At 66.9% G+C, this 12,563-nt stretch overlaps 1 protein-coding gene across 1 annotated transcript; it reads left to right on the top strand.

Moving 5' to 3' along the window:
* Positions 1–1,705: 1,705 nt before the first annotated feature.
* On the top strand, positions 1,706–12,560 carry MAP3K6 (mitogen-activated protein kinase kinase kinase 6). Its single transcript, XM_063356052.1, has 28 exons — positions 1,706–2,604; positions 3,070–3,209; positions 3,875–3,898; positions 4,325–4,512; positions 4,628–4,796; positions 4,972–5,078; positions 5,207–5,377; positions 5,691–5,803; positions 5,942–6,101; positions 6,253–6,403; positions 6,621–6,728; positions 6,803–6,852; positions 7,000–7,095; positions 7,399–7,483; positions 7,564–7,697; positions 7,776–7,903; positions 8,021–8,157; positions 8,342–8,447; positions 8,648–8,805; positions 8,910–9,090; positions 9,191–9,353; positions 9,657–9,822; positions 9,895–10,080; positions 11,086–11,191; positions 11,440–11,668; positions 11,767–12,013; positions 12,131–12,207; positions 12,335–12,560. The coding sequence occupies exons 1-28, from the start codon at positions 2,325–2,327 to the stop codon at positions 12,558–12,560; spliced, it is 4,086 nt and encodes a 1,361-aa protein (XP_063212122.1). The 5' UTR covers positions 1,706–2,324.
* The last annotated feature ends 3 nt before the right edge of the window (positions 12,561–12,563 follow it).

Here is a 12,563-nt window from a genome sequence, read left to right as displayed (position 1 = left end):
TGTCTGCCTGTGTGGTGGCTTGCCTTTACAGTGGCTTCTCTACCTGCACAGTGGCTTGTCTGCCTGCATGGTGGCTTCTCTACCTGCACAGTGGCTTGTCTGCCTGCGTGGTGGCTTCTCTGCCTGCGCGGTGGCTTGTCTGCCTGCACAGTGGCTTCTCTGCCTGCACAGTGGTTTGTCTGTCTGCATGGTGGCTTCTCTGCCTGCGCGGTGGCTTGCCTGCCTGCATGATGGCTTGTCCGCCTGCACGGTGGCTTGTCTGCCCGTGCAGTGGCTTGTCTGCCTGCGTTGTGGCTTCTCTGCCTGTGCGGTAGCTTGCCTTTACAGTGACTTGTCTGCCCGTGCGGTAGCTTGCCTTTACAGTGGCTTGTCTGCCTGCGCGGTGGCTTGTCTGCCTGCGCGGTGGCTTCTCTGCACACATGGTGGCTTCTCTGCCTGCGTGGTGGCTTGTCTGCCTGTGCAGTGGCTTGCCTTTACTTGCCTGTCTGCCTGCACAGTGGCTTCTCTGCCTGCGTGGCGGCTTCTCTGTCCGTATGGTGGCTTGTCTGCCTTCACAGTGGCTTCTCTGCCTGCCCGGCAGCCCCCCCAGGGCTCTGTGCCACCCTGTCCCCCGCATCCCAGCCCGGACGGTGGCTTTCCCGGCAGGGACCGCCGCACCTCAGAGCCGCGGGTGCCAGCTCTGCCCGCCCGGCTCCCCCCTCCCCGGCCGCTTTGGGGCCGTTATTTCGGCTGCAACACGTGCAGGGAGGGGGAACCGGCCCCGGTGTGTGTCCCCCCCCGCCCCGCGGTGTCGTTCAACCCCCCCCCAACTTCCCCTTCATAGAATCATAGAATCATAGAATCATAGGGTTGGAAGGGACCTCTGGAGATCATCTAGTCCAACCCCCCTGCCAGAGCAGGGTCACCTAGAGCAGGTTACACAGGAACATGTCCAGGTGGGTTTTGAATGTCTCCAGAGATGGAGACTCCACCACCTCTCTGGGCAGCCTGTTCCAGTGCTCTGCCACCCTCAGGGTAAAGAAGTTCCTCCTCATGTTTAGGTGGAACTTCCTATGTTCCAGTTTGTGCCCATTGCCTCTTGTCCTGTCCCCGGGCACCACTGAAAAGAGCCTCGCCCCATCGTCCTGACACCCACCCTTTAAGTATTTATAAGTGTTGATAAGGTCACCCCTCAGACGTCTTTTTTCCAGACTGAAGAGACCCAAATCCCTCAGCCTTTCCTCATAAGAGAGGTGTTCCAGTCCCCTAATCATCCTCGTAGCCCTCCGCTGCACCCTTTCCAGCAGTTCCCTGTCCCTTCCCCTCGCTCCCGTTTCGCAACCGGCCCTTCGCAACCGGTGCCCGTCGGGGGATCAGGATCCGGCCGGGGGGGTCCATCCCGTCCCGGGGTGGGGGGGGGGGAATGAGGCGGGGGCGGGGGGGGGGAGGCGGTGCCGCCGTTGACTCACGGCCGGGACAGGCGGAAGCGGCGCCCGGTGCCCGGGGCGGGGCAGGGCGGAGCGGAGCCCGGTGCGGGGCGGCCCCGGTGCGGAGGAGCCCGGGAAGGAGCCCGGGGAGCGGGGCGGGCCCTCCTGGGACGAGGCGGTCCGGTAGGGAGCTCTCCCGGTGGGGAACGGGGCAGGTCGGTGCGGGGTATCCCGGTAAGGAACGGGTCAGGCTGGTGCGGGGTCTCCCGGGGGGAACAGGGCATCCCGGTCCAGGGTCTCCCGGTGGGAACGGAGCAGCCCATTGCGGGGTGTCCCGCTAAGGACCGGGTCAGGCCAGTGCGGGGTCTCCCGGTGGGAACGGAGCAGCCCAGGGTGGAGTATCCCGGGGGTAAACGGGTCAGGGCCGGTGCAGAGTCTCTGGTGGGAACGGGACAGCCCGGTGCGAGCTCTCCCACTGGGAAACGGGGCAGCCCGGTGTGGGGTTTCCCAATGGCGAACGGGTCATCCCGGTGAGGAACAGCCCGGTACAGGGTACAGGCTTCCCCAGGGGGGAATTAGGGCAGCCCGGTGCAGACCCCGGTGGCTCTCCCCAGGGGGGGAATAGGGCACCGTGGTGCGGGGCAGCCCGGTGCGAGGCGAGGGTTCTCCCGGTAAGGAACAGGGCAGCCCGGTGCGAGGCGAGGGCTCTCCCGGTAAGGAACAGGGCAGCCCGGTGCGAGGCAAGGGCTCTCCCGGTAAGGAACAGGGCAGCCCGGTGCGAGGCGAGGGCTCTCCCGGTAAGGAACAGGGCAGCCCGGTGCAAGGCGAGGGTTCTCCCGGTGAGGAATGGGGCAACTCGGTGCAACGTAAGGGCTCGGTCGGTGCGAGCCCCCCCGGTGGGTCTGGGCTGCCCCAGCCATGGAGGTGCCAGGGACCCCCCCGGTCGCCGGGAGCTGCTGGCAGGACCCGCTGGTGGTGGCGGGTACCACGGGCCGACCAGTGTGCGGGACCCGGGGACGGGCGAGCGGGCGGCGGGCGCTGAGCGTCGTCTTCGTGCTGGGCCGGGAGCCGGCTGCCTGCCCCGCGCTGCGCAGCCTGCGCGACGCCTGCCGCGACCTGCGGGCACGCCTGCACGCCCTGCCCTTCGACACCCTGGCACTGGGCGACACCGCCACCCTCGACCGCTTCTACAACGCAGGTGAGGATGTGACCCGCTCCCTCGGCGTGGGGTTTCCGTCACCCTCCTTTCCCTGCTCTTCTACCGGCTTATCCCAGCTATCCGGGAATATCTGGGCCAAGACTTTTCCCCTAGCCGCTGCGCAATTCCCGGCGGTTCGCTGTTTGCTTTTCTGCCTTCCTCCTGTTTACTTTTCAGGTTGGTTGGACATTTGCCGGGATATCTTCCTCCCCGGCGTTAACACGGGGGGGGGGTGATTTCAGAAAGGGTGTTTTTTTTGTGTGGAGGGTTTCACCCTGTGCCTGGGGGCAAGCGGGTGCCCCTCATCGTGGCGTCGGGCACTGTGATGGCCGGGGCCACCCCCTCTCTTTGGGGATGCGACCGCCCCACCTCCTCCCCGCCAACCTGGGGGTGGCTGGTTCCCCTGCCCCATGAATCCGGGGTCCGGCGTCGCTCCGGTGAGCATCCCCCCTGTGCTGCCCGCAGACGTGGCCGTGGTGGAGCTGAGCGACTCCGTCTGCCAGCCCTCCCTCTTCTACCACCTGGGCGTCCGCGAGAGCTTCAACATGTCGCACAACGTCCTGCTCTGCTGCCAGGATGACCTGCCCCCGCTCCAGGCCCTGCAGGTCAGCGGGGACGGGGACACGGACACCCCAGCCCCTCGGGTGCTGCTTCTCCAGGGTGGGAATAGCCTGGGGCATCCGTGTCGGCAGGAGGGGGGATCTCCATCCTTCCCCTGAGCTCGGCCGAGTTCCCACAGCCGCATCCTGCTCTGGCAGAGAATTCCCTGCATGGGATGAGGAGGGGGTGGCTGGGGACCCCGGTGAGCCCCGGGGCCGGGTGCTGGGTGCTCCCCTGGCCCCAGCTGGGTGGGAATTTGGGAACAGGTGCTTTTCTGTGGGAAAAGCCGATTCCTTGGAAGCGAAACCCTCCGCAGGGAAGGGGCTGGTGGGAGGGATTCTCGCTGCTCGGGGGCGGGGGAAATGTGGATGGGAGCACGTTCAAATCGTCCCCAGATGTCACCCTGATCCGGGGAAGCACCCATTTGGAGACCCCTTCCCTGTGCCGGGTTTGGAGGAGAAGCCGGCTGCGTTTGCAGCCCTGCCCGGGGTTGGGGGGACGACACACACATCACCCGTGTCCCTTGTCCCTTGCCCCACCGTCCCTCGCTGTCCCTGGCTGTTTTCCAGGTCACTCCGATCCCTGAGCCTGAAATCAGCTCATTTCTTTTGCCGGGGCGGGGGGGGGGATGCTCGTTAAATTCCTCCTCCCTCCCTTTCTCTCTCCCCAGGAGGACATCTGCCAGAAGAACTCGGTGCGTCTCTTGTGTCCACGCTCGCTGCTGCGGTGCTGGGGGGTTTGAGCCCCTCTCTCCCCCCACCAAGCAGCTTCTGCGCAGCCTCGGAGGGTGGACATTGCAGTCAGGGAGCGAGACCTCTCCCCACATCTGAGATGATGCAGGGCCGGGGGGGGGGCGTATCACTTACCCAGAGCAATTGCCAGGAGCAGCAGGACGGAGAGGGGTACCTGGTTTTGAAAAGAACCAGGAATGTTCACTCTGGAGTGTAATGATGGCAGTCAGAGATAAAGCTGGTTTGTCTTTCCCTGCTAATGAGTTATGGAAGGTGGTTCTATTAGCGTGGCCTGGGCAGGTTTGGGGAGAGGAGACTGGTCCATGACACGAGTAGAGGAGTTCTCAGCTTGGCTGGCACAGCCGCTCACCTCTTCTCCCCTCCCTCAGGACCTCTGCAGCAGCTACACCTTCATCCCCTACGTGGTGACACCCCACAACAAGGTCGTCTGCTGCAACACCGGGGCCGTGAAATGCCTGACGGAGCTTTTCCAGCCCGGCTTCGAGCCAGAGGCCGCCTTCACCCCGCTGTCAGCCCGGCTCGTCCAGCTGCTGGAGGGGATCCCCACCAACTCCTGGTACTGCCACCCCCCTGCTCCGGCTGCGGGCGAGCCCCCGTAGGCTGGCAGGGCTTGGCGGAGAATTGCTACCACCCGAAAAGCCCCACATCTCTTCCCCCCTCCCCATCCCCAGTGGGTATTTTCGGGAGACGATCCGGCGGGATATCCGGAGGGCACGGGAGAGGTACCGAGGGGAGCAGCTGAGCCGGGAGCTGGCCCGTATCCAGCAGCGCCTGGACAGCATGGAGCTGCTCAGCCTGGACATCGTGGTGAACCTCCTCCTCTCCTACCGCGACGTGCAGGTGAAGGGACTGAAACATCCCGGGGACCGTGTCGGCATCCCAGGGGCCGGCTGGGGGGGATGCTCCACAGCCTGTCCTTGCTCGGTGGAGCTTGGTCCGGGAAGAGCATCACCCCACGGAGCTGGGGACGGGCGGCCTGGGGGCCACCGGCTCAGCCCCGCCGTTGTCCCCGCAGGATTACAATGCCATCATCTCGCTGGTGGAGACCCTCCAGGCGCTGCCGACCTGCACCGTGGCCGAGCAGCACAACGTCCGCTTCCACTACGCCTTCGCCCTCAGCCGGTGAGCGGTGGCGGGGAGGGGGGTGACACGCACCCCCGGTATCCCGATGGCACGGAGCCGGGGGGTCGGGGGGAACGAGGGGCCATGCCGGTGGTGCTGGTCACCCAGCGCCGGCGGCGTATGCGCAGGCGTAACGGCGTCGGGGACCGGGAGAAGGCCCTGTCGGTGCTGCTGCCGGTGGCGGAGCGCGGGGAGGGGGCTGCCCCCGACCTCCTCTGCTTGTGCGGCCGCGTCTACAAGGACATGTTCATCGACTCCGGCTTCACCCACACCGAGACGAGGGACCGGGCTTTCTACTGGTGAGGCTGGGGACGGGGCTGGGAGCCGCCTGCCTGCCCGTCTCCCCATCCAGGGGGTTTTGAAGGGGCTTGGGGGGGGGGTCTCTGGGCGGCGCAGCCCCACATTCAACCCCCCTCAGCAGCAATGCTGAGGCAGAGGATGCTAATTCCTGCTGGGCTTTTGTATTTTGACTTCTTTTCTGTTTTTTTTTCTGGTTTGGGAGTGCTTCCCCATCATGGGGGGGCGGCTCTGGGATGCCAACGCAGCAGTGTTTTGGCTGGGGGAAGCGGGGGGTGGCAGAGGCCGTACCCTCCACCCGGCATCTCTGCCCAGGTACAGCAAAGCCTTCGAGGTGGAGCCGAGCCTCCACGCGGGCATCAACGCCGCCGTCCTCCTCATGGCCGCCGGGCACCGGTTCGAAACCTCCGCGCAGCTGCAGCAAATCGGTGGGTGCCCACCCGCAGGTCGGGGACAAGGACCCACTGGGGACGGGGGTCCGTCGGCATCGGGGCACCCCCCGAGCGGCCGTGGCCGGGTGCGGGGTTGGCGGCAGAGGGGTGATGGGGTCTGGCTCCCGCATCCAGGGGTGAAGCTGAGCTGCCTGCAGGGTCGCAAGGGCAGCCTGGAGGAGCTGCACTACTACTGGGATGTGGGATTTTGCCTGGGAGCTGGCATCCTGGCCAACGACCTCGGCAAAGTCATCCAAGCCTCTGAGAAGCTCTACAAGCTCAATGCACCGGGCTGGTATGGCACGGCACGGCACGGCGTGTGCCCACCTGGGCAAACCTCTGGGTCTCCAGTCCCTGGTGGCTGTGCCCAGGAGGGGGTTTTGGGGGGGGTTTAGGAGACGCTGGGGACGTCTCTCTCTCCTCTCTTGTCCCTCACGTCCCCGCAGGTACCTGGTCTCGGTCATGGAGACCTTCCTGCTCTACAAACACTTCCAGAGGAGCCCGCGGGTCCCCTCGTCCCGGCAGGAGCTGGCTGATTTCTGGCTGGGCTTCCTCCTTGAGGCGTGCCAACCCTTCGCCGCCGCGCCACACTGCCCGGTGAGGGGCCACGCGGAGCCCACCCCCCCACCCACACCCCCGGAACCTCCCTGGGGACCACCCGGTCATCCGGGCTCACCAGGGTGACGGGGAGGCAGCCAGCAGCCCACCGGTGCCAACCCTGGTGGGAGGACGGGGGTGCAGGGATGTGGCAGGGGACCCGGTGGGTGCGGGGGGCTCATTCCGCAGCCCCCCACCCTGTCGCCTTCTGCCACAGGTCCTGGTCCTGGAGCTCAGCAAGGTCCTGCGGCCGGCTCGGTTGGCACTGCGCAGCGGCACGGAGGATCCCACCCTGACACTCGCCCTCGTCTGCCCCACGGAGGAGGTAGGGATGGGGCTGGGGGGCCTGGGGGGGGTTGTCCCCACTGAACCCCTCCTCATCTGCCCGTTCTCCTGCAGAAAGCAGCATCAAGCTGGACCTTCGCGGCCACGGCCATCCGAGGCGTCAGGTGAGCATGTCCCCTGTCCCCTCACCGGCAGGACCGAAGATGCCCCCCCGCCACGGGCCTGCAGCCCCTCCACCTGCCCCATGGGCAGCATCAGCCCCACCGCTGATGGGGCGGGGGGGGTGGGGGGGGTGGGTCCTGTCCCTCCAGCATCTGCAAACACGACGAACGCGGCTGCTTCCTCTACGTGGTGCAGGCGGAGGAGGATTTCCAGCTCTACTTCCCCTCCCAGCAGCACTGCCAGTGGTGAGCCGGGGGGCTTGGGGGGGCACGGGGAGCCCCACATTGCTGGTGGGGGCACAGGGGACCCCCAGTCACTGCCCTGGTGGGCAGGGAGGGATGGGAGCATGCAATTATGCAATTTCTTCCCTATCTTAATTTTGCGGGGGGGGGAGAGGTGTCCTAGGGACCCAACCCCTGCAGCTGGGTCATGCCACTGGTGGGGGACAGACTGGGATGGGGACCAGGAGCCCCTGTGTGGCAGGGGGTCGGTGGCCACGTCGCCAACATCCTCACGGGGGCTCGGGACCGTCGCCTTCCCACCGGCAGGTTCTGCCACCAGATCCAGTCCCTCCTGGCCGAGCAGGCGGCGGGCGGCGAGGAGGTGCCCAGCCCCACGCAGCCCATCCTGGAGGTGAGATGGGGACACGGGGCGGGGGGGGACACATGGGGCACCGGGTGGCGCAGGCTGGCACCCCGCATCTCTGCTCACAGTACAGCTACGAGTACTCGGAGGCAGGCGAGCGGGTGGTCCTGGGCAGGGGGACGTTCGGGGTCGTCTACGCCGGGCGCTGCCTCAGCAACCAAGTGCGCATCGCTATCAAGGAGATCCCGGAGCGGGACAGCCGGTGGGTGCCATGACGGGGGCGGGGGGGCGGTCCCAGGGGAGCCTGGGCACCCCCTCACCACCCCGTCCCGCTGCGCAGGTACTCGCAGCCCTTGCACGAGGAGATCGCCTTGCACAAGCACCTGCGGCACAGGAACATCGTGCGGTACCTGGGCTCCGTCAGCCAGGACGGCTTCATCAAGATCTTCATGGAGGAGGTGCCGGGAGGTGGGTGGCGCTGGGGACGGGATTTGGGGGTCAAATGGGGACACGTGGCTGTATGTAGGGTCTAAATTGGGGGTGCTGCCCCACTCTGTGTCCCCCCCCCCATCCCTCCGCCTCCAGGCAGCCTCTCGTCCCTGCTGCGCTCCAAGTGGGGACCCCTGAAGGACAACGAACCCACCATCATCTTCTACACCCGCCAGATCCTCGCCGGGCTCAGCTACCTCCACGATAACCACATCGTGCACCGCGACATCAAGGTGAGGGTGTGGGAGGCATCACCCCTCCTGGGGGCAGGAGGCCTGACCATCTCGAAGGTCATTGGGCAGCCAGGAGCTGCCCCTCCATGCCCAAAGCCCCTGGGGTGATGCCCAATGGTGATGCTCGAGCTCCAGGAGCTTTTTGTGGCTTTGGTTTTATTTTGGGGCGCCCTTCTCGCGCCAGGGAGACAACGTCCTCATCAACACGTACAGTGGGGTGCTGAAGATCTCCGACTTCGGTACCTCCAAGAGGCTGGCGGGCATCAGCCCCAGCGCTGAGACCTTCACGGGTAAGGTAGCCCGGGGCTGGGGACGGCGTTCCCCCAAGGTGGGGATGGTGGGATGCTGAGGACCAGGAGATGATGGGGTCTGCAGCCTTGTACCTGCCGCGGGGAGGAGGAGAAGAGGAGGAGGAGAGGAGAACCCACCCGGGGCGGGTGTTGGGTGATGGATACAGGCTCCTCTCGCCCCCTCCTCATCCTCCCCCCAGGCACCCTGCAGTACATGGCCCCAGAAATCATCGACCAGGGGCCATGGGGCTATGGGAAGCCAGCAGATATCTGGTCCTTGGGCTGCACCGTCATCGAGATGGCCACGGGCAAACCCCCCTTCTACGAGCTGGGTAGCCCCCAGGCTGCCTTGTTCAAGGTACCCATGGGGTTGGGGAGGGGGTGGCGGGGGATTCCCCAGCCTTGAAATTGCCCCCCCTCCCCGGGGTTGGCCGGGCCCTTTGCAGCCTCCCCTCCCTCCAGGTGGGGATGTTCAAGATGCACCCGGAGGTGCCCGAGTCCATGTCGGATAAAGCCAAGAGGTTCCTCCTGCGCTGCTTCCAGGCCGACCCAGCTGAGCGGGCCACGGCCGCCGTGCTGCTGCGGGACCCCTTCCTCGCCCATGCCAGGAGGGCCCGCAGCCGGCCCCTGCCCCCGGCGGGGGGTGAGTCTGGGGGAGGGGGGGGCAAAATAGGCGGGGGGCAGGGGGGGGCGCTGGCATGAGCTGCTAATAACCATCTCCATGTCTATCACCTCCCCGGCAGGTGATCCCCCCGACTTTGGGCAGCGGGACGGGGGTGTGGAGGGCAGCGATGGGAGCAGGGGATGTTCCTCGGCCAGGCAGGATACCGCGGTGAGGGGCACAGCGGGCAGCCCCCTGCTCCCGTGCCACCCCGGCGAGGCAGCCTCCAGCCGCAGCTACTCAGGGTAGGGCATCCTGGGCATGGTGGGGTGGAGGGACCCCGGGGGGGGGGAGGTGGGGGGGTTGGCTTTCAGCCTCCCGTGACAGCCGCGCCCCCTGCCGTGTGCCAGCACTGTGCCCCGCGATGCCCCCCGTCTTGTGCCAGAGCATCCCATCCCTCCCCGTCACAGCTTAGGGGGCGGGCAGGGGGTCCCCCATGCCCTCTCCCACGCCCAATAACGTCATCCTAAATGCGTGAGGGTGGGGCGGGGGGGGGACACATACACACACACACACACACAGTGCCAACCCTGCCCGCCTGCCCCCAGCACTGCCCAGGGCTCGGCCGGCTCCGACCGCAGCCTGCGCTCGTCCTCCCCCGAAGAGAGCGGGGACGGGTTCCTCCTGCGGAAGGACAGCAAGCGCCGGGCCACCCTGCACCGCGTCCTCACCGCCGAGGCACCCGCCATCGTCACCGCCTTGGAGGAGAGCCAGGTGGGTGCTGGGTGCCCGGGGTATGGGGTGGGGCATGACGGCAGCCCCCGAGCATCTCCTTTGCCCACCCAGGGCACGGTGGGTGCGAGGTTGGGCTCGGAGCATCTCGCTCGGCTGCTGAGCTGCCTGCGGAGCTACATCCAGCGCCCCAGCCAGCACCAGCTGTGCCAGGACCTCCTGGCACTGCAGAGCCGGCTGCGGGCAGAGGGGCTGAGCCTCCCCCACCTCCAGGCTCCCCTCTTCGGCTTCCAGGCGGCGGTGAGTGCCCGGGCTGGGGTGGTAGGGTGCTGAGTGGGTGATGCCCCCGGCACGGTGATGTCCTGGTGAGGGTGATGGACCTGGCACGGCAACGCCCTGGCGCAGGTGGTGCCCTGGTGAGAGTGATGCCCCCGGCATGGCGATGCCCTGGTGAGGGTGATGCCCCTGGCACGGCAATGCCCTGGCGCGTCTGATGCCCCTGGTGAGGGTGATGCTCCCAGCACAGTGATACCCTGGTGCAGGTGATGCCCCCAGAACAGTGATGCCCCAGTGCAAGTGAAGCCCCTGGCACGGCAATGCCCTGGTGAGGTGATGTCCTTGGTGCAGGTGATGCCCCTGGCACAGCGATGCCCTGGTGAGGGTGATGCGCTGGTGCTGGTGATGCCCTGGCACAGTGATGCCCTGGAGTGGGTGATGCCGTGATGCAAGTGATGTCCTGGTTCAGGTGATGCCCCTGGCTTAGCAATGCCCTGGCGCAGGTGATGCCCTGGTGGGGGTGATACCCCTAGAACAGTGATGCCCCAGTGCAAGTGATGCCCCTGGCACGGCGATACCCTGGTGAGGGTGATGTGCTGGTGTTGGTGATGCCCTGGCACAGTGATGCCATGGAATGGGTGATGCCGTGGTGCAAGTGATGCCCTGGTTCAGGTGATGCCCCTGGCACGGTGATGCCCCTGGTGAGGGTGATGCCCTGGTGCAGGTGATGCCCCTGGCACGGCAACGCCCCGGTGTGCATGATGCCCCTGGTGCGGGTGATGCCCCCAGAACAGTGATGCCCTGGTGCAAGTGATGCCCCTGGCACGGCCATGCCCTGGTGAGGGTGATGCCGTGGTGCAAATGATGCCCTGGTTCAGGTGATGCCCCTGGCATGGCAATGCCCTGGTGCAGGTAATGCCCTGGTGAGGGTGATGCCCTGGCGTAGGTGCTGCTCCTGGCATGGTGATGCCCCTGGCACAGTGATGCCCCAAAGGGGGTGATGCCCCGGCACAGCTCTGCCCCTTCCAGGTGAGACGGGTGCTGCGCCAGCACCACATCAAACCCCACTGGATGTTTGCGCTGGATGATGCCGTGAGCCAGGCGGTGCAGGCGGCTTTCACCGTGCTGGCAAGAGGTGGGTGGCACTGGGGGACGGCTGGCATGTGGGTCTGGGTCCCACCATCGTGGCCGGGTGGGTGCAGGAAGAGGGTGGCTGGCCCAGGGTGGGCTGGGGGATTTTGGGGTGCTGGGAAAGGGAGGTGGGGGGGAGGCTACCACTGGGGCAGCCTTGGCTGGGCCCAGCTCCCCGTTTTCTCCCCGGTGCTTCGGGGTCCGAGGCCATCGGTCACCTCTCTGTGCCCGCCACTGCCTCTGCCACCGCAGACCTGGGACTGAAGGCCAGCTGCCTGCGGGGGGACGGCACCAAGGACACGAGTGACGAGGACGACGCCGTGCCACCAAGGCTGGCCATCCCCAGGAGCCAACCCCAGCAGGACAGCACCAATTTGGGGCTCAGCACCGACCCCAGCACCCAGGTGGCCCCCCTGCCCTCCCTGCAGCCACCCTCGGCACTGGTGGCACAGCTCTGCCGCCTCCGCACGGAGACGGGCAGGTAGGGCTTCGCTGGTCCCTGTGCTTCTCTCTCCCTGGCTGCCACACCGTGTCCCCCCCCCGCCCCCGGGTGTCAGTCCCTGCTCCGCTCTCCCCCAGGCTCCTCCAGGAGCTGGCCGAGAAGGAGCAAGAGTGGCAGCGGCTGATGCAGCGGGTGCTTCGCTCCGGGAACGATGACATCGCCGTCCCCAGACGGCCACAGCGCAGTGGGGAGGGCCCCATGGGGTGCTTCACCCTGGGGCAGGATCGCTCCCCCCCAGACCCCCAGCCCCCCCAGGGCCAGGCTGACCCCCTGCTCCTCGAGTGGCTGCAGCAGCACGGCACGGACTTGGCCACCACGGCCACGGTGAGGCCCGCGGCCCCTTGGCACACAGAGCTGGGGGGGGGGCTGGGGGTTGGGGCTCCCCAGCATGAGCAGGGGAACCCCCCCGCACCCATCAAAGCCCCCCGCCACCTCCCGCAGCTCCTCTCCCATGGCTTCACCCTGCGGGACCTGCTGGGCTGTGCCACCCGTGACGACATCTTCTACGTGGGCATCAGGTACCCCCAGCCCCTGTTGTCCCTCCCGGGGGGGCCTGGACGAGGTGGGGAAAGCTGGGGGGCAGCGCTGGGGGAGGGACAGACACGCGGTGGTCCCCTCCCTCCAACGTCCCCCGTGTCCCTGCAGGCGGGGGCCGGCGTACCGCCTCTGGGCAGCCATCCTGGAGCATCGCTGGACCCTCGCCCAGGCGAAGGGGAGTGAGCCCCCCCTGGGCTGTGACACGTCCTTGGGGGACCCGGCCAGGAGGGCTGGCAGGATGGTGACAGAAGGGACACCCCCACAGCGGGAGCAGGCAGAGGCAGCGTCTCCAGCCCCGCTCCGGAGGGAGAAGTCGGGGTCCACAGGGCAATAAAGA

This window comes from Chroicocephalus ridibundus, chromosome 19 (assembly GCF_963924245.1).
Source record: "Chroicocephalus ridibundus chromosome 19, bChrRid1.1, whole genome shotgun sequence".
Classification (NCBI taxonomy): Eukaryota; Metazoa; Chordata; class Aves; order Charadriiformes; family Laridae; genus Chroicocephalus; species Chroicocephalus ridibundus.
This window is presented reverse-complemented; position numbering and strand designations above follow the sequence as displayed.